Source organism: Anas platyrhynchos, chromosome 2, assembly GCF_047663525.1.
Source record: "Anas platyrhynchos isolate ZD024472 breed Pekin duck chromosome 2, IASCAAS_PekinDuck_T2T, whole genome shotgun sequence".
Taxonomy (NCBI): Eukaryota; Metazoa; Chordata; class Aves; order Anseriformes; family Anatidae; genus Anas; species Anas platyrhynchos.
Window position 1 is genome coordinate 124606783 of NC_092588.1, and position 24253 is coordinate 124631035.

Below are 24253 nucleotides of genomic sequence, written 5' to 3' on the forward strand. Positions count from 1 at the left end.
ATTTTATGTTCTGAAACCCAGGGAAAGCTCGTATGAATGGTAAACATATGGAATAAATTATTGGGAAAAGTGATCTCAAAACAAGACTACAACAGAGTTCAAGTGACACCCTTGACTCATTTCTGGAACAGAAATGGATGGAGCCATAAAGTCAACATAAGAAAGCAGGATTAAGATTAACCCAAAAAAGGGCAAGTAAATTAGACCGGAAGCCATTTTCCTGTTCCTTATGGCAGCTTCCCAAGACTGCACATCTGAAACCTGTAATTTAACATAAGCCCTAAGAGTCCTCACTGCCAACTACAGAAAATTAATCAAACGTATTCTTGTAATGCCTAAGTGGTTGGTATTTATACAAATACAAAAAGGCAAGATGGACATATACACATTCATGTTTATTTTGAAATTAAGAGAACCAACACAAAAATGATTGTGCAACATTATACAGATCAGTTAGTTAACTGCTTGAGTTTCAGTCAAGATGGCCATAAAATCAGGTAATAAAGCTGCAATGCTTTGAAAATCCAGATGTATTTGAAATGAGTTGCTCTATGGAATTAAGAGATGTGAGAGGTCAGGAGAACAATCCAATCTAACACCATGTCTCCACTGCAGACTTCTGCTGGCATTGCTGCATCAGCCGAGGTATGAAACTGCTTAATACCTGACAGTTACCGCCGCACTGCCAGCTGTACCACAAGTGTTAAGGTAGTTATGCTGGTGCAAAGGTGAAATTTCATAAACAGCACTTTTCCCTGCTGTTTTTTCTACCCCAGTATGATACACAGATGTGCTAACTTAACTGCAGCTCTAACACAAACAGTTCCTCTAATAACAACAGAGATATAGCCAAAACCACCGGGGTCACAGAAGCACATGCTCGTAGTTTACTTTGACTACTTCTACACTAAACACATTGCACCACTTGTGTGTTCCAAACACAGATGAGTAGAGATTTGCTGGCAAACACACCAAAGCTGGCCCCGTGAGGAAAATAACCCCGAATTGGGCCAGCTGCGGCACTCGGCGACAGCACCTCTCCCTTCACACCTGAGCTGGCAGGCACCAAGCGGGGACCCCAGCCACTGCCATGGCTCATTGCACTGCCTGCCCCATGTGCGTGTGCCTCCCTCCTCCCACGCCCTGGCTTTATTGCCCCCGCTGCTGCTGTTGTCCCCATCGCTGTCCCCAGGCCTCAAAATGCTCAAAATGGCGGCAGGCGGTGAGGGGAGCAGGGCAGCCCAAGGGACACCGGGGACGGGATCGTCTCCCTCGTTCCCTCAGCAGCACTGTGCGTTCCCACAGGCGGCCTGAGGCGCCGAGGGAGGCTGAGAGGACATTTGGGAGAAATGGGGCACGTCTTTATCGCTCCTCGCACCCGTCGGGCTCAGCTCTGACAGGGTGAGGGCACAGACCCTCCACGCCCTCACTTTGGGAACCAAGGGCGAACCAACGGACCAATCAGAGAGCGACTTCCGTGCACCTCGCCCAATCACCAACCTCCTGCATGTTTCGGGGCGGAGGCGGGGAGACGACTACCGCTGGCCGCCATGCTTACTGCTGGCAAAGCGCGACCTGCCCGCAGGCGCCCTTACGCAACATGTCCGGCGGGGCGGAAGGCGGGGAGGGGGCGTGGCCATGCGGCGAGGCCCCGCCCCCCGCGGCCGGTGTGGGCGGGGCCTCCGCTTCCTGCCCGTGGGGGCCGGGCGGGTGCCCGCGCCCCAGGCGCTCGGCCCCGCCCCGCCCGCGGGGTGTCCGCGCCCCGCCCGCAGCATGCAGGGCGCCGCCGCCATCCCCGGGGACGTCCGCGGCCTCCTGGCAGGTACGGGCGGGACGGACCCACCGACCGACGGAGGGAAGGAGGGAGGGAGGGGTAGAGGGAGGAGGGAGGGAGCGAGGAGGGCTGGCTTCCCGGGGGGCGGGACCCCGGGATGTGCCGGCACCGGGAGCAGCAGCGGCACCGGCACCGGGAAGGGGGTGGCCCCGGGGGTGTCGCTGAACCCCGCTCACAGCGGGGAGGGGAAGGGAAAGGGAGGCGCGGAGCTCCCTGCACTGTGCCCCTGTGTCCCGCTGCGTTCACTTCCAGCTCTGTTTTTTTATTTTTTATTATTATTTTTTTTTTTTGGGAAAAAAAAAAGATCCCTAAAAGTCCCGAAACGGCCCCGAAACGGTTTCGGTTTGAGCGGGAGCGGCGCCTTCCTTGTGACAACTTCTCCTTCTGCCGCAGGAACTCGCAGGGCGCTGAGCCGCCCTCGGCACCGTGCTCACCAGGCCGAGCACCTGCTGGGCGCAGGGGGCTGCTCACCCCTGGGAAATGGTCACCGCTAAACACTGGGGCGGGCGGGATTAGTGCCTGAAGTGCTCTGCTCGCACCTCTCAGTGCCACCTTGAAAGCCCTTCTGCCAGCTCTCCCTGAGGTAGCTGTGCCCGCTGTTCCCAAGCACCTCGTTTGGAGGTTGTGCCACCTGTGGGAGTGCCCGCAGGGAAGGCCACCAGCAGAACAGAAAGCCTTTGGGTGATTTCTCATCATGGAATAGGTTCTTAATAATAATAACAGAGAAGCCACAGAGAGCTTTTCCAGCCCTCTGTGGTGGTGCAGTGTCCCGGAGCCTGTGCTCACATGAAGTTTTTGTCTGGTTCAGAAAGAAACTTGTCACTCCAAGAAACTCTTCTTCTGGGGGAGGCTGATATGATGCAGATGGGATAACTTCAAACTTTTTTCTTTCTTGTCGTGGTGCCTCATCTATACAACATGCCCTTCTCCTTGTCTTTTTCCAGTCTGACATGGAGAAAGCGTTATAAAAGTTTGGGTTTTGAAGCGAAACTGCGAGAACACCTATTTTCTCCCCAGAGGGATGTCAGTGTGCGCTGTCAGAGTTCAGTAGCCTCAGTCATGCCTGGGTATCTCCTGTTTGTACTCCAAGTACAGCTTCAGCTTTTCTGGAAAAAAATGAGATGGGTTCAATAGTGCCATCCATAATCACGAATGGAATGATTTACCCGTGGTCTTTAAATCTTTTGTCATTGTTATGGTAGCGTAAATGCTACACAATATGTCTCCATAAGCATAACACTATTTTAGGTTTAATTTACATTCACATGCAATTTTGGTTTGGGTCTTGATGCAAAATGAGCTTAACACTTGTTAATTTTATGGCGGTGCAATTATAGAGCAAACAGAAATCTAGCAGAGAGGAGATGGGGAAGTGAGGAACAAATACTAGTTTGTAACTTTTAGGCCCTACTTGCAGAATTATCAAAGGGAAACAAATGCATGGATAATTATGGTCATGCAATGTAAAAATTCAATAACCAGATTCTGTTTTTCAAAAACAAAGCCTGACTTTTTACAGTCAGTGTGTTAACACCCCCCATTAATTGCTACAAGTATAAAGTTTCATGAAATTAGAGTAGTTCAAATGGTATGAGCAGTTCATTTGTGGCCACGTTTAGGTTCTGGTAATCTTTATTTATGTAGTGCCCTGCTGCTTTTTGCCTGAACTATTCACGTACTGAAGATGTATGGTAATGGAGGAAGGAAGGGAGCTCTGTCATATCTTTGCTATTCATTAAGCATCCCTTATACAATACAAAGGCTGCAGTGAATAGATAGTCACTCATTTCTGCATGCTCTTCTTCAAGGGTGCTTCTTAATGTATTATTTTAATGGCTCACAGGTATTGATTCAACACCTCTTTGAGATGAAAGAATATTGTTTTCCCGTCGGTAAAATTAGCGTAATAAACAAGATGTGATCTGGGGTCACAAAAATAATCAATGGCGGAACAGAAGTGGAATTCAGATTCACCTGCCTCTGTGCTGTGCTGGTTTCTCCAGAAAATAATGTCAGTTGGATGTCTCTATTCAGTGGCCATTATGAGTGCCTGGCACTTTTTCATATCAAGTTCTGTCGAGAACATGCAGTTGATGTCTAGTGTCAAGCACCCTTTTTTTTTTTTTTTTTAAGCCCGGTGTTCGTAGAGCAGAGAGGCAGTGACAGATACAAAATCTCATAAATATTGTGCTTTTTCCCTGGCCTAGAGCTTTTTGCCTACTTTTCCCAACTTCAGCAACAAATGGAGTAGCGATCATATGGATTTCCTTATCCCTGCTTGGCCTTGATTGATTGTTAGAGAACTGTCCGCCCCCTATGCTGAACAAGTAGGGGTCCTACTGGAAAACATGCTAAGTGCTCCTGTAGTTAAACATGGTGATAATGGGAATAAACACGCCAGGGGATGAATTAAAGTTGCACAGGAAACTTTCTGACTCGTGAGTGCTTTACTTTGAACCCAAACAATATTATATCTTCAATGCAAAAACAAATTCTGTCACACATGCTGGCAGGGTCACTGTAGCTGCATGTCAGTGGCGCTGAAATGTTCCAGGCAGAAGCACAGCTTGAGCTCGGGGCTAACCACATTAGTTGGAAGCAGGAGGAAGCTGTTTCTGTAAAGCTTAAGGGGAAAGGTCAGTGAAGCAATGGGCTTATTGCAGAGGATTGCTGGGATTTCACAATCCCGTCTTCTCTTCTCTGGCTTGCTTAAGTGGTGGGAGGGAAACACTGGAAGCAGAAACAGGGTCCTCTGGTCACGAGTTGAACTTCTGGTGAGGGGAGAAAGTCATCTTGTTGCTCTGGTATCTCTCCCATTACACCTAGGAGGTGTGTGGTAGCGTGTCTAACTTCTTCATTCCCACCTGCGTCTCTGCACCTTCCAGATGATGCTTGAGGTTTTGGAATTTAGCGAAGGAAGCCCAGTTCTACTGTGTTTTTTCTTCTTTTGAAAAGGTATCCTCTGTGTGTGTGTTCAGGATCTCTTTGTGGATGCTTGGCAGAGTGGGATGTTATTTGTTATATTTTTTTTCTTGCTGTCAAATCATGATTGGTTATGTTGGAGGCCCCTGCGCTTTTTTTTTTTTCTTTACTTCTTGATGCACACTCTAAGCTTTGGCCTGTCCACAGCTGAGAAGGACTTCAGAGGCTGTATTTTCCCCAGAGGCGTATTATTTCTTCTGTAACATAAATCAGACTGGTTGCTTCAGTCATCTAGATGGAAACAAAATTATTTTTTTAATTTGTGGAGATTTAGTTGGAGGAGTTGAGAATGCTTTATTTTGGAAGTTTTTGGTGGTGTTGTGATCTTTAGATATGTGTAGCATTTTTATCTTTTCCACTTATCTTCATGACATCCATGATTATAGTAAGGGTCTAACTGTTTTCTTTTTTTCTTTTTTTCTTTTTCAGTTCTCCTTTTGCACTTTTCAGGTTTTCTAGTTTGAATTTCTGTATTTATATATGAAAAGTTATAAAGTTTTTTTTTTTTTCATCAGGGAAATGGAATAAAACCCTTTTTCTAGTTCATATAGAGATGGGAAAATTCCATATCCACTTTTCCTTGTTCTACAAAACAAACAAACAAAAAATAAAACTAAACAGTAAAATTCTGTTCTTGCCTTCAGGACTGTCTCCACCGAAATGTTATTCAGTTTGTTTAAATGCTTGGTTGTATTATCCAAATTGCCTTATTTCATGATTCTGTGATTCTAAACTTTTCCTCAAATTAATATTTGTTTTGCCCCCTTGTTTCACTGCACCCTGGAAACAGCATGCAGAAGGGTGCAAGGTGAGAAAACCGTGAGATGGTAGATCCAGTGCATGAGTCAAGAAAGTTTACTTATGCTTACCTCTTATTTCTGAGCGCTGCAGTAGTTATATTTACCCCTGATGCCCAGAAAACTAGCTGTCCTTATTGACCTCCTTGTCAGCTGTTGCTGGGCTTGCTCCTTATGTTCCTATCATAAGAAATATCACCTAGGTACATCATAGCTCTTTTTCACTGGCTGGCTTGGTTTTAAAATGAGGCTTTCATTTAAAACTTTACCTTCCTGTGTTTTAAAGTAGCATTTTCCCATTTCCATGGCTTTAATGAATGCTGGTTCTTGCTGAAGAATCCATCTTTAGACGATAAACCAGGGTGATTATAGACGTTTTCGAAGCAGACAAGTATTTACAGCTTTGGTAATATATATGTATTTCAATAGTAATGGAATAAGAATAGAAACAGTGAGGTGAAAAAATGCGTGGAGGCATTCCTGGTAAGAAATAACCTCCAGTGATTTGAAACATAGTTCAATTGTCTCTGCCATAAATTTGAGAATAAGTGTCATATATGGGTGATAAAAATGGCATAGGCTATTTTTTATATACTCATTATTCACTTAGTTTGTCTTGTTCAATTAACGTGGAGTCTATCTTCCCCATCTGACTGGGTTTACATTTCTTTCATAATCATATGTCAACAAACCACAATAGATGCAGCATAATGTAGCATACAGTGTAAATCTTTAGGTTAATCCTTAACATTTTTTATTATAGTTCATTTGGAATCACTTTGTAACTTGATCATGATTTGTACTAGTATGGCTTTTTCATGATAAGCTTAATGTGTTACAGCTTGATCTTTTCTCACCTCTTTAACGTAGAGAGAGGATGCTCAGCTACCCAGTCAATGGGATTAGAATATAGTCCTTGATTATGATTCCATTTTTCTTTCACTTCTTAAAAGAGATGCCTTATCTGTTTACTTCTTCAGAGGAGTCTCAGTGGTTTTAGGGTACTTCTGCTTTCTAAATCATTAACACAAATTGTTGAATGTTAATGTTTTTCAGCATTTTCACTTTGTATGTGGCAACAAGGCAAAATACCCTTACTTTTGGAGATCTAAGCTGCAACGGTTTGTAAAGGCAGTCCTTTCCAGGACTTTGTGCTAAAGGAGTGTTCACCTATCTATTAGACTGGATCAATGTGATTATTTTTAAATATCTTAGTGTCAGTCACTTTTATTTTATATCTGTTTCTGTGTAGGTTTTTATGTAGGTATAGGTACGAATTTGTGTGTGTGTGTGTATAAAGACAGTTCAGCAAACTCTGGAGAGAGACTTCTGAATATAGTTGGGGAGGAATGGGGGAGAGAGCAGAAGCAAAATCCTCAAATATTTCTTGATTTAAAAGGTGCCAGATTTATGTGCAGAGGGACAGGCAGTCACAGGTATTGCATGATAATTTGTCTTCGGGCCTGTTCCGTATTGACGAGTTGTACAAAAAGTTTGAAACCCAATGAATTAATTGCTTTCTAATGCTACCCTGCGTAAAGCCGAAAGATAAGTGGCAGCCTGTTTGATGTTGGTCACCTTTGAAAAGTGTCTGTGCACAAATGTGCCTAGCTTGCAGCTACCTTCAGAAATGTGCTGGCCGGCCTTCCAAAATTCCCTGGCTTGGAGCCAGCTCCTGGCTCTCGCAATCCGTAGCGTGGAGGAGAGAGATGGGAAAGGGCTGGTGGTGGATTGCTGTGCTGACCTGCCGTTCCCTCCTGGTGTGACCGGCAGCACATCCACCAGGTGACATAGTGCAAGTGTCCCTTGTCATATGATGGCTGTGTGTCCAGGCCTGGCACGGGGTCGCTCGGCATTCTCATCGGGTCACGTAAAGGGAGCTGGCTGCCTTCCCTGCCCCGTGAGTGGAAACACACCTCTCTCATCACTCTGTCATTTGAATGGCATGAGCTCATCAGGTGGTGAAGAAGTGACTAATGTTTTGGGTGTCTGAAGGAGGAGGGGAGAAAGGAAGGCCCAGGTCACAGTGTTTGCCTCTGTGAGATCCTGTTGGGCCCTCCTCGACACAAAAAATGGGTATTTCTGTCCTATGTATGCTTGTCTATAAATGCAAATGGTAATCATTGGAATAAGCACTGTAAACAACAAAGTACTGTGAGTTATGATTGGTACTCTTAAATGCAGCACTTGCTTTGGGCTAAAAACCGACAATATTCTTGAAAGCATCCGTGTGTGCTGTTTCCGTCTTCATTAAAGAAAATAGCCCCAAAGACTTCAAACGGTGGAGAACTTGCAGAAGGTATCTGCTTACAGTTATTAAAGTAAGGAGAAGCACAAAATGTTTTAACGATGAAAATCAAAAACAATCTTAACCTTTTTTCCTCCTGAAAGGAATGCAGATGGAAACAAAATTAAACTGGCCGTTCAGCTTTTCCCGGTTGTCTGAAATGGCAATTAGGCCTTGAGCTACACGAGGCGGCTGAATCGGACAAAGCTCTACTGTGGTGTGACTTCTCAGCTCTATCAGCTTGCAACCTGTATTGACAGAGCAATTTGTGAGGGGATCTTATCAATTGGATCTTTCAGTCCCGTGTCTGTTGTTCGTTTCTGTAGGCAAATAATTTCTCGGGGGTATGGTTCAGGTGAAGGTGAAATCATGAGATTTAAGAAACTGAGGATAAGTACTGCAGTCAAGCAATCAGGCAGTTTAACATGCAAGCTTAACAAAAGTTTGAGTAAGTTTTCAAGGTTTATGTCTCTTTGAAATTCTGGTATTTTCAGTGGAAATAATCAACTGAGTAGCTGAGTCGCTGTGGTGGTAGACCTCCCTCCGCAATGTGTGATTCTAAATAGCTGCTCAGTTTGTTAGAAACAAGGGATGGAAATATGGAAAAGCATCATTTGTTTCATGTGTTGTTGGAAACTGATGAGTAAAAGTTCCTTTAAATCATGAACCAGTTCAAAGAGGTTTTATTCTTGCTGTTTCTCTTTTTGTTTTCTTAAATTCACGAATGGGCCAAATGCTACTGAAGCATAAAGGAAATGGATTTACACTCAGATGCTTGTGACTAGTACCTTACACTACTAATGCATCTCGGCATTAAACTGTCAGAGAAGAGATCAAGTATTGGATCATCCTGGAGAAGGAAGAGCAAATTAGTGACTAGAATAGTGGTGAGAAATAGGTAAATTTTGTATCTTCTGTGTGAAGTTCTGCCTGAAATTGACTGTATGAGACTTGCATCTCTCATACCAAAGGGCTGAGTCTCATTCCAAGGTAAGTTTGAGGAATGTCATAGAAATTGAGTCATCATTCCCTTATGTTAAGACAGCGATGAAGCTTTTGCTAATTATTCCTTTCATACTCTTCCATGGTGTAGAAGAACAGGTAGTGAAGTAATGATCATAACTTAGATTTTCTTGCTTCTTGTCCAGAGGAACTTAGGATAAGTGACTAATCTCATGTGCATCTGGCACATCATGAATGGATTTACAGCGCTAGATCAGAAGATGGTTTGAGGAAGACATATATCATCTGTGTAATTGTCAGTAGTTAAGAAAAAGTATGATATAGTAATATGGTATTTGCAAGTATATTACTTCTTTGGCATCCTGTTAAAGATCATGCATACATCAGGTCTGTCTTCATATATTGGGGCTGTGATGAAGCAAGCCATACACTTTCTCTGAACACACATAAGAGACAGTTTTCCACGATGAGTATAGAGTATTCTGTTTGTGGCTACCTGAGCTCATAGAACTTGTTTTAGTCTCACGGGAGAGTGAAGACATTCCAGGGAGGTCTTCTCTGTAAGTGCTGCTGTGTAGAAACAACTAACTTGTCAGGAGCTTGTGTGTGCTTGCTGTCTTTCTGTCTCTCCCCCACCTCACTTTTCATCTCCCTCTCCACCTCATTATCTGCTTTTACTGAGAATAGATGGAGCGTCTACTTCTGCCCTGTACCTCCATGGTTAAAAACGCTGTATTATTTCTGCTTTTGAAGTCCAAGCTTTTCAGGAAAAGAACAGGTTCTCTCAGTAATGTAGTTAGTCAGATTTTTCATATCTACAGTGCATTCTAAGCCAGAAATGATAATAAACTTAGTTTCTCTTCCCCACCCTACTCTTAATTGTGTTATCTCAACATCAGTGATTAAAGAAAGCTTTGACAGTCAGTCAAAACCTGAGATGACATAATACTCAGCTGGGTTTTGAGCTTTTCCAAGAAGTAATGAAGCCCACTGAGTTTACATGAAAACTTCTGAGGCAAAGCTGGTGATTTAATGTTTGAAGATTACTGTGTAATCATTGCTCTTTATTTATAAACCACCTGATTACTCAAAGCTTTCACATTGTTGCTGTAATGGAAGGTAGAAGTGGCTATCCGTTTTTTGAAATAAATATGCAAAAGTGTGAAGAAACCAATATTTAATCAGCATGTCCCTTCCAGACTGAAAGGTTGGTCTTTACCGGAAAATCCTGTTTGGTATAATTGAGGAAAAACTGTTGGCTGTTCTGGTTTTTGCCCTCAGAAAGTAGCAGGTCTTCTGACCCAAGGGAGGCTTTGTGGACAGTCAGCGTTTTGGGACTGCGTGCGCCTTTCCTTGCTCCCTTGATCGGAAATTACAATCGTTGGGATTTATGGAGATGTATAGGTTTTCTGTGTGTTAGGACAAGATGTTTCCATGTATGCTTGGCTTACGGCATTGAGGCCGTTGGGGTGCAAGTCTGGAGGATTCATTAATAGACATGTTAAGTGCCTTTCCTTCTGTCCTTTACAGAAGGAATCACATAGAACTGAGTTTTTTTTTTTTTTTTTTTTTCCTGCCTTGGGGACTGCTCTGAGAAACGTGACGGGGAAGGTTCTCCCTTCCCTCTTATGGGAAGGGGGAATAATATTATTATTCAGAACTTCAAAAATGCTTTAAAAATGCAGATTTTACCATATTTTGTGAAGACAGCAAGCCCGTGTAAATATTCTGGTAAATTATTTGAATTACATGAAAGAATTACATCTTTGTAATGGTATGCTAGTGTTCTCAAAGAGTAACTTTTGACTTGCTTTCTTGCAACTGACAGGATGAAGAGTGACACGTTTCTGTGGAATTTCTGGTTTGTAGAGAAAAAAGCAGGCAATTAAAGCTTTCAGTTAGAGAACCTGAAGTAAATATTCACTTAACACTGTTTTAAAGGGTAATTTTTGCATGTGAATATTTGAGTACTTACTTGGCTGGTTTTGTATTTTCATTATGAAAAGTGAAATTTCATTCAATTGATGGGATGAAAATATCTTTTTGTCATTCCAAAAAAGATGGAAGTATCTTTTCATCTAATTTGAAAAGGCACAGAATAAATCAGTACTATTGGTATCTACATGTACGTACACAAGTCGTGCCAAAGTGTGGATGGGGGGCACCTGTTGGGGGTGTTCGTGACTCAGGGACACTTCCCCTTCTTGAATGAACAAGTGTTATCCCATACCGCTGAGAAATGAAGTTAACAAGCAAGATTTTTTTTTTCTGTAGTTCTGCTTTTCAATTCTTAGGATAGTTGATTGGTAATCACAAGAATTTTTTACAGTGAATTTAGGGAATTATTTTTGTTAACCAAGAAAATATACTACTGGAGGACTTGTTCTCACCAAAATTATTAAGTCACTGCGCTGTTTTTGTACTATGCATTGGATATGTACTATATTACAAAGAACCACAGTAGCTTTTATGGAATGCTATGATTCTACGTGACTATATAAATATGTCTTCTGTGTAAGAATAAAAAAATACAATGCAGGTTAGAATTTTAGTTTGTGATTTTACAAGTGCATATATGCTTAACTTCAAGTACGTGTTTGGTCTTGACTAATTCAGTGTGGTTATTTTCATGGCTACCTAATTGTTTGCAGGGTTAAGGCTTTGGTTATAAACTTTTAGTCACATAGGGAGTTCAGAGGCAAAGCGAGAACGTTTGAAAATACTGAAACCAGTAAGTGACCTATATTAGTGGCCAGGTAGGCATTACTGCTGAAACAGTGAATTACTCAACCGCTTTCCTACCTTGATCTTCTGAAGTAACATGGCAGTAATACTTGCATAAAGGCTGTTTCCATGTTTTAGCTTTATCCCTTACTTTAGATGATGGAAAGTAATTGTTACAGTACTGCAATTTATTAGGACTTACTTGGCGTAATTAGGTGAGCAAGAATCAAATGTCACCATAGGATTTGCTGTGCTAAGCATAAGTAGATCAGAGCACAAATGTATCCCATTTAGAATCTGAAATGTCTGCTAGCTATGCTGTGTGTAGGCCTGAAAATAATTTTCTTAGTTTCTTCATAGTAGTATCTGGACAAACTCATTAGAGCAGTATGTCTTATTTGAGCTGTACAATTCTTTCTTTATTTTCTTATTTAGATGTCGACACCTTTATTTCTCAAACCCTAAAAGGAGAAAATCTGTCCAAGAAAGCAAAAGAAAAAAAGGATGTTCTTCTTAAGAAGATAAAAGAGGTTAAGGCAAGGTACGTGAGCTTTATGGCTTTAATATGTTAATATGTTGTAATGTAACTTACTGATAACTTAGTTGTGTTTTTTTTTTTTTTTTTTATAGTCCTTTAATAAGCGTTAGCAATATTAATAATCTGTTTATATCTTGATTTTGTCAGATAATCTGTATGGGTTTACCTCTATATCGTTCATGAAGCTGCTAGGATTCAGTAAGAAAAGGGAATGTAAAGATTTGTCCCATTTGAATTGCTGTAATATTCTGAACCTTGACTGTAAAACTTGTTGCATAGAGCTTACTTTCACCTCTACTGTAAAGAAGACTCATTAAAATACAAGAAAGAAAATGTATTAACAATATGAATGAGCTTCTTATTGCCATCCTCAGCTGGTGTAACATAGTAATTCAGTGCTGAGTTTGCTTTACTGTATAGTCTGCCCTTGAGCTCTTTGTAGTAGAAAATTGAAACATAACTGGATACTAGTTTGTTTCTGCAATGTTACAATAGCAAAATGCTGGGGCAGGCCAAGCAAATGTTTGTTCGGGTGATTTTTAAATAACTACAAACAACAAAAAATCAGCTATGATTTCAGACGCAGCTCTATTGTGATTTACTGTTAATAAAAACAATTTGTTTAAAGATATTTGGCTATTGTTTTGTGTGTGCTACAAAATATCCTTTGCAAGATTTATTTTCTTATAACTCTAGACAACTAAGACATAATCTAGTACGTGCTATTCCTTTCCCATTGTCATTTCTTATGTATCTTTCTACTGATTGCTCCTGTTGGATACCTCCTAAGCTCTGCTTTGATGGTGTGCTCCTGCATATGTGGCAACTTGTTTACAGTTTCAAAGACAGCACAGTCATCTGGCAGGGGCATCATTCTTAGTATCGTAAACTGGGGGAAGACTTGAGATGTGTCCAAAAATCTTGTAATTGAAAACTTTTGTGCATTTCATTCCGGCTGCAAATGCTTAAGCGTACGCATTTCTCAATCTCTTATCCTCAGACCTTTCCTTTCTCTCCTTCTCATTACTTGTAGGCATCTCCTTACTGAATAGCCTGTTACGTGCACTACTGGTTATTGTCCATAAAGATGATTTTGGCAGCTGCATTTTGTTTGCCAGTCATTTCTGGTGAAATTTTCTTTTCACACAATCTCTAGTCAGTACATGCTTCTTGAATAGCCATTTTACATAACTCTCCCATGATTATTTATCTTCATACATCAAAGTGTATCCGAGGATTATTTTTTTTTCTGAAGAAACGGTATTTTTTGCCTGTGGGATGATAGATATTTTTTTAGGCATTACATAGACATCTTTGTATTTGAAAATGCTTCTATATTCAAACAAGCATCAACTTTTAAATATATAGATAATTATTAACACTTCTCTTTGGATTTGAAAATATAGCACAACTAGAACTACAACTTCTGGATTTTTTTTCCTGCTAACCTACTGTGTTATAGGATATGTTTAATGGCTTTTACTTGCACACAATTTTTGAAATAATTTTAGTAAACCTTTTAAATGTTAACATACAAAAGCATCTTCATATTAAGATATCTGAGTTCGACATATATACCTAGAACAGACTGCCCTATGAGAGTTGATTTTTTGTTGGAGTCTTCTTTAAAAGGACTGGGGATTCTCTCAGCTGCAAAGGTAACATGAAATATAGTTAAATAATTTAGCCAAAAATAAAAATTGAGGAAAACTAGCAGCACTACGTTTCAATCACGGGAAGTAGTTGAAAACTAAGAATTGTTTTATGCTCTGTTCTGTTGCTCTGGATTTGCAAATGTGTTGCATTATGTTTTCTTTTTCTTCTTTTCTGCAGTTACCCTCAAGAATTCCAGGATAAAGGTAAATGTCATGCATTTTTTTTTTTCACTGTAGTATATTTTTACCCACTGACACTCAGTTGAACAATCAGAACATGCTCTGTTTTTAAATGCTGAAGCGTGTGTTGCTCGACTCTCCAGGCTGAGGCTGCTAGCTCCACCTGCTGAGGGAAACAGAAAAGAGCTTCCGAGTTTCAGACTTCGTGCTGAGCCATCATTCAGGGCTAGGTCCCGTTCCCTTCATTTAACTCATGTAAGAATGCTTACTGATGAAAAGAAAAGTTAGAAAAATAGCTCAGAAATTAATATATATTATGTAAGTCAGAGCTTATGTCTGACTTAATTAGTAATAGCTTAGCATTGCGTAAGGCCATGTCATGCAAAAAAAATTTTTTTTTTTTTCAGAAGTGTATGCAAAGTAGTCAGCTTAGGAATTAAAATGGTAACAGAATAACTTATTTCAGCCTCTTTTCTCAATAATGATCACAAAAGTCTTCAATTCCATAGTGATATTTCTTCAACCTTTTAATAGGCTCATCTAGTGGCAATATGATATTGGCTTTTGATCCACAGCAAACGAATGTTTTCATAATGCAGCAGGATCTCAGACCTTTAGTTGGAGAGGAGACAATTTAACGTGTTAGTAATGAAAACTGAAGTGTGGGTTATCTATCATCTTCTAGTGGAGTTAAAACAATGCTGCAGAGTTCAGTTTAGAAAAGACTAAGGAGTGTGTTGCTACAGTGTTCTGTTCTGTAACTAAACCTGGAAGGGCTCTTATTTCCATGATGCTAATTCTTGAGGTCGTGACCTATAGCCTGTGGATGCTGGTATGAGGGTCACAGTGTGAGGTCAAAAAAAGCCTATGCAAAACTCCACTTCTTGTAGTGGTTGAGAAACTGTCTGTTTCTGTACCCGGAGGTTCAGATTTGTAGGCTACATTGTGCCTCCTGATAAAGTGAAAATATGTAAGTCATATTCAGGCAAGTAACGTTACAACAAGGCACAACAAGTTCATACATTTCTTATCACTGCTTGAGTCAAGTCATAGAAGTATAACAGTTCAACTGTGTGAAAAAATACAACTGCCCACAGATTGCCAAGATTTTGTAAATTAAAGCTATGTTGATTCTTTTAAAAATTATATTAAAATCATTGCTGTTTTTTAAAGTTGTACCTTAGCACACTTACTACAGTTAAAATGTAGTTTCCCTCCTTCTCTCACTGTCCAAACTGAATTAAGGATGAAAAAGTTAAATGTTATTTTATTAAGAAAATGACTAATGTGAAAATAGGAGAGATGCTTGTTTTGTTACAAATATGAACTATCTGGAAAGCATGCTTTTGAAAAGTTAATATGTCTCAGTCTGCAACTCTCTAGTAAATTTGAGAATTGTCTGCAGAGAACAGCTTTTGATTACGGCTTCTTTTTTTTTTTTTAAAGTTCAAGGGAGTTCTAACCTATTTGCTTTCTTCATTGGCAATTTGATTCAGCGTTTCTTTTGCAACTCACAATTTATTAATAAAAATAAGGTTTCATTATCTCCAGTAAAATGTGATTTAATTGATATAGTCTGTAATTGTAGCTATAAAACTTGCTCTTACTTCTGTGAAAATTATATTCGATCTTATTCTTTTTATTAGAGTGTATTTGCTTCTTAAGGAGGATATATTGTGTCTTTTATTTAATTCTCATGCTCATCTCTTAGTTTCATCTCTCTGAAACTATGTACAGATGGTGAAGCTTGCAAATGCTGACATCTTAGTTTTCTTCCAGTATTTATCAATAAAATGAGAGGGCTTTAAAGTTATACCATTGTCTTCTGCAAATAAGGATAAGTTTCTCCAAATCCAAGTACATTTACATCCACGAGTATGAAAAAATTGTAAGAAACATGACCCTGCATTTATTTGCAAAATATTTGTGGGAATGTGGTTCAGTGGTATGAGTTGTCAGTGTAATCTCCAGAGATCAAGAAATGTATGCTAAACTTTATTTGGGTAGTGTCATTCTTACTTTAGGCCCGTACAAATTAGGCGTGACTTGTGTAGGTGTAGAACAAAGGACTCACATGGAGGTGAGCAGTCAGATTCTTTGCCAGCTATTGGTGTAACAAAGCAGAGGCAGCTGCTGAATGAGGTCAACTTTTGTGCATGTTCTTACCTACGTGCACACCTAGATGTTTGAAAAATGGAAAAATTAATATTTAAAACTGCAGTGGTATCGATGGGAAAGACGTCTGACCATTCCTCCAGCCCTCTACAGAGAAAGAAGAAATACTCGCGAAGTATGAGATGATAAAGGAGAATATCTTTTAGGAAAAAAAAGGAAGGGTGGTGGAAGCAGAGATGTGGAGACTCTACTGAAACAATCTAGGAATGAAAAAAACTACTGTGCACATTTCACTCATTTGCCGTTCTTTGTTTTGTATTAGCAATTACTTATTTTTTTTTTAATGCAAATAGTAGTCTTTTTTGTAGCTGAAAGGAACGGTGCAGAATGATTCATACTATGTGCAGTATCATCATGCTATATTAATTGCCACGCTATCTTAGCTCTTGTCAAGAATCCTGTGGGCTGTGACCTGTCATCGTTCCAGAGGCATGTAGAAGAATGTTTTAAAGGCTGAAAGAAGTGGACTACATTTTCAAAATTCTTATATTTCCTAAATAATGTAAAGCAACATGACTCTGTTCTCTCAAATAGCAGTTTGTAAGTTGTTCCACAAGCATGCTTCGTGGGCATCAGCTTGTTGCTCCGCTTTGTTTCACCACTGCTTGTTCCTGAAGTTCCAGTGGCTTTTGCATGTAGTGACTAGCATGTTTGTCTAAGGTATTGCAAGTGGGCTTTTGTTGTAAGGGCTTTTGCCAATAGCATACAGAATCTTGCCTCCTATAAAGGTAAGGCAAAGAGGTTTAAAATAAAATAACAAAAAAATATCAAAGAGCCTGCGCATGAGTAGAATCCAGCTTCTTAAAAATGAAATCATCCATATGCATATCTAACTTTCAGAAAGTGCCTCCATACTTCTTTGCAACTGACCTGATGAAATCAAGCACTTTCTTGCATCCTCATCAGAAAGAAAAAGCCTATTACTGACTTGTTAGGTCAGTAAATATGCTGGCAAATGCATCTTTGGTGCCTATGTACTGAAAAATGAAGCTTTTTATGGGAAGTGTGAACATGTGAAAATTTAAGACACTAAATTCATAGTACAGGCAAATATTTGACTTGTGTTACCTAATGATACAATGACTTTTACAGTTAAGCAGAATGCTGATTTATAAAGTGAATTTGTTCTCATGATGAAAAATGTATAATTATTATCCAAAATAATATTTCTATAAAAGTATTTAAGAAAAAAATATTTAACAATTTAATAAATTAAGGAACTCACTGGAAACTTCTTTTTGTTCTTAGACACTTCTGCAATTATTTTTTTTTTATAAATTTGAACTATTTGACTCCTCATCTAAGCAGTTTAAGCAAAAATAAAAGCTATGGTCACACTCACAATGACCTGTTCTAGATCATAGGATTGGGAAGGAACTTGAAACCAAAGATAATTTTCACAGAAGTCTGGACTTTGTCACAGATTCTGAGTTAATACAGTTTTTGGCATTTCTCTGTTTTGAGATTAATTGAATCAATACTATGGCTGCCAAAATGTTTAGTTAAAAGAACCTTGCTTTCAATTATGCTAAAAATAGTGCTAAAGTTGGCAGAAGCACTGTGAGCCCTAGAAACTGTATTTGTGTGTAAAGTTCCCTTGCCATCTGTTCTTTACATTTATTTTACTAAAATATATATTTTTAATCACTTTGCAAAAAATTGGCTTGGTGTTTAAAGTGTCTAGTACTTTTGGTGTCTCAAATTCTGTTATAATATGGGAATTTGCAGAACAAGTTCCCCGTAAAGCTCTCAGTGCACCTCATATCTGATGTGCAACACATGATGGTGGCAGTATTAATGCAGGAAAGTATTATATGACTTTCGCTAATTACCACGTTTGAGTGTGGTTAAAAAAAAAAAAAAAGAAAAGAAAAAAGTCCACTTTCATTTTCATTTCACTTGAGCTTAATAGAAGATCAGCCTATGCCTCTAGAGCATCAGTGGTGTTCTCTGCATGGTTTTGGGAGCACCTATAGGAAACCTCGAGATGATTCAGATGCCTGTGTGGCTCCTGGCAGAGGGCAGAGCAGTGGATGTCTGGGGCGTGAGACACCTGCTTCCTGCAAACAGGCAAGCTGATAGAGTAGCACTGTATACAAAGGCTTTGTGTTTTCTGCTTTTTTTTTCCTGCTTTGTGTGGAGGTGATATTTCTTTTTTTGCCGCTGTACGCCGTTTTTTTGGGGAAATGGCAGCAGGGATTTAGGAGTCATTTTGGATTTGAGAAAGGGAGGTGGTAGCTTGTGGTGATCAGAGCAGCGGCAGATAGGAGTTCTGTATTTTAACACACTCGAGTTTTCAGTCGGGAGCATAAATACACCATTAGTAGTTAGCCATAAATGGGAAAGATACGGCTTGGTTGTTACGCAGTCCTTCGAGGACCATCATGATGTATTTCTGGAGAAACCATCAGATGCATTAGAAATGTGCCAAATACTGCTTCATCCTGGAAGTCTGGAGCGTTTCATTGTAGGCAGGTCGCCGCGTTGTCCTTTTATGCCACGCACAGCTGTTATCTGTGCAGTGTCCATGCCAAGTGCAATTTCAGGCAGCACAAGGTACAGCCACCAGTGCACCACAAAACGGTCTTACCCTGATGTGAATCATCAGGATGAGAGGCAGCTTAACTATATACTCAGCGAGTAAAACATGTTTCTGTTGCTCTTTTTGCTTGAAGCATATTTGCTTATAAACCTAATGCTGTTCCAGTATCGTTTTAACAAGCAGCTGCTAAAGGATTCCTACTTGACCTTTGCAGAACGAGCCATTAAAAACCATGATGGTAACATCACAATCCAGAAGACTCTCCAGCAGTGAGTGGTCAGAGCAGATTGCAGGGCAAAGCGCATGTTGAGAGAGTGGCCGTCACCAGTCACCTTGCAAGGATGGATGCTCGTGGCTTGGGTCAGCAGCAGCTTAACAAGTCAGCCTCAGTTATCACAGGGCTAAAGTGGGCCTGTGACAATCTGAAAGCAGCTTCGGTTGTTTCTGTGAAAACCCGTGTAATGAGAACCTTGCGTTTATTTGCGTGGTGGGTTCATACAGTGCTTTGCTCAGCAGGCTCTTCCCACAGCCACGACTGGGCAGAAGGCAGTTACTGCAACCTGCTGTGACTTGGGACCTCTTGAAATGGCAGGAAGCAAGACATTTTGACTTGCGTGTCTCTTTATTTTTGTGAGTTGTTTTATTTCTCTTACACTTGAGCAAGCGTTTAGTGATCTGAGGACCTCTAACAAGCAGGAGTCTCTTTCAGAGGTATTGGCTGAAACATCTTGCTCTTCTGTTAGATTTAGGGGCTGAAGTGCTGCCTCTAAGGTTTAGGGGTTCATTACTATAATCAGTATTTAAAAAAAGCAACATACTTTTTCCCACCTTGTAAACTCATTTTCTTCCGCAATAAACCAAATCCCTTTAAAGTAACACAGTCCTGCCTATTATATTCAGTTTATACCAAATAAACCCATTGGAAGCCTTCAGAATAGGGAACAGGGACAGAACTGCAGCCCTTGTTACAAAGAGGAGAGTTTGTCTTATGCTCCAGTCTTAATGTAGTATACTCAGCCTTTGGTGTGCATTATTTCCTAAATCAATAAATAAGCTGTAATAGAAAAGGTAGCATTTAATAAGGAAAGACATGGTATTTTTTTTTTTTTTTTTTTTTTACAGATAGCTTAAAATACTGATTCTGCTACCAAACCTGTAAGAGGTCAGTTTAATTTGCAGAATCTAGAGAATAGGATCAGTTCATATACGTATTTTTATTATTGTTGTAACTGTTAAGTATCTACTGTTAATTAAACTTTTTTTTTTCCAAGTTCCAGATAAATCATACGTTATTTCGGGGAAACAAGAAACTGTATTAATGAGCATCAACTCCTTAATTATCCTTGTGACTACATAACAGGGACACATTCATGTCATTTCTTTGTGCAATAACTTTTGCAAAGAAGTATTTTTAAACTGATCATTAATTTTATGACCACAGAAATGAGATGCAAAATTTATGCTGTTGTCATTGGCACAGGTTCAAGGCACTACTGACATTATGTGTGATTGTAATGGAATGGCTGCCAACTAATGAGTCTATAGACATTTCGTTTGAGCATGCTTTGCTTTTAGATGTCTGATTAGGCAGTAATGCTTTCAATTATGCCTGCAAATTGCATTGGATACATTTACCTGATGCCCATTGTTGCTTTGTAGCTCGGTTTTCTATTACATAAATGCAAGTTGAATGCTTTTCTTTAATTTATTGATGGTTTTGGGGTGTATTTTTAGGTCCTTGGCACCTGAAGAGAGGAGTCGTGGCTTGTGCTGCTCAACACTGACTCCTCTGACTGTTTAAGGAGTAACACTGATAGTTTCAAATGCAATTCTGTCTAGTCTTCCGTAGGAGGTGGAGTATAAACAGCAGTGCACACCTCGATGGAGGAGAATGTGAAGTGGAGAAAAGGAAGAGATTACTCTGAGTGGGAATGCAGGAGACCCCACAGAATCAGTAGGAAGCCTCTCTGTAAACTGTCAGGAGCAATATCCTTATATATTAATAGCATACACTCCTAAGATGTCTTTTAACCCTGCCAAAATTAGGAAGTGAAAACCCAAGGCTGATAGTAGCCTGTAGTTATTCTTTCATGTGAGCACGTAAAAACATTGTGAAACGTTGTCTGTTAAAGCTCCACAGCATGTTGCGTCAGCTCTCTATCAAAATGACTGCAGCTCTTCTGTACAAACTAGATGAGTTAAGGATTACATTTCAGTATATAGTGTAAAATCACAAATACCTCTGTTTATTCTAAAATAAAAAATAGAAATATTTGCTTTAATCTCATCCTGCAGAGCTGCAGATTACTTGTATCTCTACTTAGTGTCTGTGACCTGTTCTCCACATTTTTCACGCACAGAGCTGTGGGTGCCTAAGTATACTATTGTATGACTTAGGATCTGTATATTTGTTCTGATAAATTTTCTCACGATTTTTCATTGTCTTCGAAGACTTCAAGCCTTTATTGAGAATTTAACATATCATGGATGCTCTGAAGGCTATAAAATATTTGAAAGCGTTCAGTAACTTCTTTATGATAAATCAGTGTGTTTTTTATTTTGTTTTTAGTTTGTTTTAATATTATTTAATATTTAGTTTGTTTTAATATTATTTTAATTTTAATATTATTTTGACCTCAGATACTCTGGACATTAAGGCAGATACTTGTTTTATTATAAATCGATACTTGTTGTTTTAAATATAATGTATACCTAGGGAATATACGTGGGATGCTCTAAATATGTATGTATATATTAAAAAGATTCTTTATAGATCATTTGGTGTTTATATGAATGCAAAGCACAAAGGTTTATTGAATTAAAAATCTTCAATATAATTAGAAAATGCTAATAGTGTAGTTTAATGAAAGAACAGGCTAAAATTGCATCTACGTAAGCTGGCGTAAATATTACAACTCCTCTGAAAGAGATTATGCATTGCTGGGAGGGGTAAAATTCTATGGAAATGTTCTTTTCATATGTGTACTTTTCTATTAGTCATCCAGATATACTTAGGTTTACCCGTACTGTTCAGCCTGTGGCTTTTGAGTGCTGGACTGTTTTGCTTGTGGAAATGTTTCCCTCTAGAAATACAGCCTAATATTTAAAATTTATGCTGGCATCTTCATGAAGGTTAACTGACAGTACATTTGTGCATAGCTGATAAAAGGGCATTTTCGGCTGACAACCAGGGTACCAGAGGTGGGGAGTTATGTACACCTATATTCTGTGCATTCTAAGCTAGTAAAAATTTAGGATAGGGGAGTAATGGAACAACTCTTGACAACATATAAGTTGTGAATATCATGTCTACTCTTTTTTTAACCGTCTATTTTGTAATATCTATTCTATACATATATGCATAGAGAGGCAACTGGTCTCTGGCAGGCAAGAGTGACAGATGATCATGCAGGCTGTAAATATGGCATAATATTTTTCTGTTCGTGGGCTCTCTCTGCTCTGTGGTTTTCTGTTTGGAGGAAGAGGTGAATCCTGGAGAGGGATAATTTACTTTTGATTGGTTTGACAGGTGTGATGAAATGCAAATATTTTGATCAGATTAACACGGTAGCTGGAGAGCTACTGGAAGATGGCTGTGTCAAAAATAGATTGGAGTCAGGTTCAGATTCTAAGCAGTTGTTGTATGGCCTCGGAGCTTGAAAAGAAGCTTTCCCAAGAAAAGCATACTAAATTAATGAAAGGAAAATCCAATTTGGTATTCAGCAGTCTTGGGCTATAAAGAAAAAAAAAATCCAACAAAGTAAAAAATCTGACTGTCTTATCTGCAAAGAAAGCACTCTGCTCTTTGGTAAGACCTGTGATGCTTTTGGGGCGCAGACTGAATTTGCCACGTTTTTCTGTTATTAAATAGAAGTAAAGAGGTAAAACTCTCAGCCGTGGCTAGACAGTCCAGCTGATGAATGTGGTTCATATGGGTGTGGAGAAGAATATTTTCACTGTTCATAGGGGTTTATTTTGGATCTAGAGAAATGAGATATATTACAGTGCTCCAAAAAGGAATATATGAAAAGAGAAGCATGTCTGGAGGTCTCTGGAAAGGTTTTCCATATGAATATACTAAACAATCTTTCTTGCTTTTTGAGAAAATTGAGGGTCATTTGATCTATTGGAGCATCATCATTAGGATTTTGGTTTGGTGTTAGCATCAGCTTTAATTACTGGATTTTTCTTGTTTGCCATTACTTTGTTTTTTAAAAAAATAATGGTTCAAGTTGTATATTTTTTTTTTTCTGTTTTCCTACATGTTCTTTGCCTGGATATAGTGCGTATATATATATACACAAAAATAAAACTTAAGAAATTATACTGAGCTTTGGAAAGAACTTAAGGAGAACTTAAGTTTTGTTTAACTAAACAAAAGCCTCAACTAATATTGATTTCTCTTTACCTTTCCCAAAGCCTTACCTTTAATACACTCGGATCAGCATAGTGCACAGGTTAGCTGATCATGTAGATTTTGTATACGCTGTAGTAGGGCACTCAGTTGTTTAAGGAATGCGTCAATAGGATGCTGCAGTTAGGCACATTCAGACTGGGCACTGTCAGAAGTCGATCCTGCTTTTAGCTTTGTGGGAGCAGTACACCAAGCACTACATTGCAAAGTAGTCCCTAATTATGGTGAAGAAAAGTGGACAGAGGGCAACAAACTGCTGCAAAAAGTAGTTTGGCAGTTCACTGGAAGGAAGTTGCTGCAAATACTCTCAGCACTTAGAAGGGAAGAACTTCTGGTCTTGACACTTCCTATTTCTCTTCCTGACAATGTTTTCTCTTGCCCACCTCTTTGGCGTGTTTTTTTTTTTTTCTTTTTTTTTTTTTCTCCCCTCTGTAGAAGAAGCTGTCGGCCACACGGCACCAGGAGTGGGGTTGTTATATGACAGCCTTTAAGAAAACCACTCCAACAAAATGCACTTGGCCAATTCTCATGTTGCTCCAGAGCCGTGGTGTTTGTGGCTGTGAAGTACATGCATGTTATGAGAGTGCATGAGGAATGGGTATTTTTGAGTTTGAAATACTAATTGATATCCTCCTGAAGAATAAAATAAATTGAATAATGAAACTACTTGTCTTTGGATTCTGTGTTTGTATGACAGACTGTATTGGCGAGTAATGTTTTTGTCTTTTTTTTATTTTATTTACTTTAACAGAATTGGAAGATGAGGAAGAGTCTGAGGGCTCTTTTTCTTCGCCTCCTGATAGTGTCTCAATAGCATCTGACCGATATGATAAAGACGATGAAGGACACTCTGATGGTATGTGACACTGTTTATCTTAAAATATACTAGATGTGCCAGTTTGCTACAAACTCATGTAATCGGAGCCTCGTGATGAGAATGTTAGTGATAAACAGATAAGCATCACAGCTGGATAGCTTTCTTACCTTTACAAGAACCTTTAAAGGAACTGAAGAGCTCTCTCTAGTGGTACCAGAGCATAGTGGTAGCTGTCACAGATTTGCCTTTTTTTTTTTTTTTTTAAACTCGTGTTTCTTCATAACAAAACATCTTCTGTAGATGCATATGTTTTTAAAGATAGATCAGTGGCTAAAACAGTGTGAA

At 39.4% G+C, this 24253-nt stretch overlaps 1 protein-coding gene across 1 annotated transcript in view; it reads left to right on the forward strand.

Moving 5' to 3' along the window:
* Positions 1–1361: 1361 nt before the first annotated feature.
* Positions 1362–24253, forward strand: part of SKAP2 (src kinase associated phosphoprotein 2) — a 116937-nt gene continuing 94045 nt past the window's right edge. The window contains exons 1-4 of the mRNA XM_027450966.3: positions 1362–1822; positions 12023–12128; positions 13959–13984; positions 23843–23947. Of these exons, the coding sequence (XP_027306767.2) occupies positions 1639–1822; positions 12023–12128; positions 13959–13984; positions 23843–23947 (421 nt within the window). The 5' untranslated portion in view covers positions 1362–1638. The remainder of the gene's footprint in view (positions 1823–12022; positions 12129–13958; positions 13985–23842; positions 23948–24253) is intronic.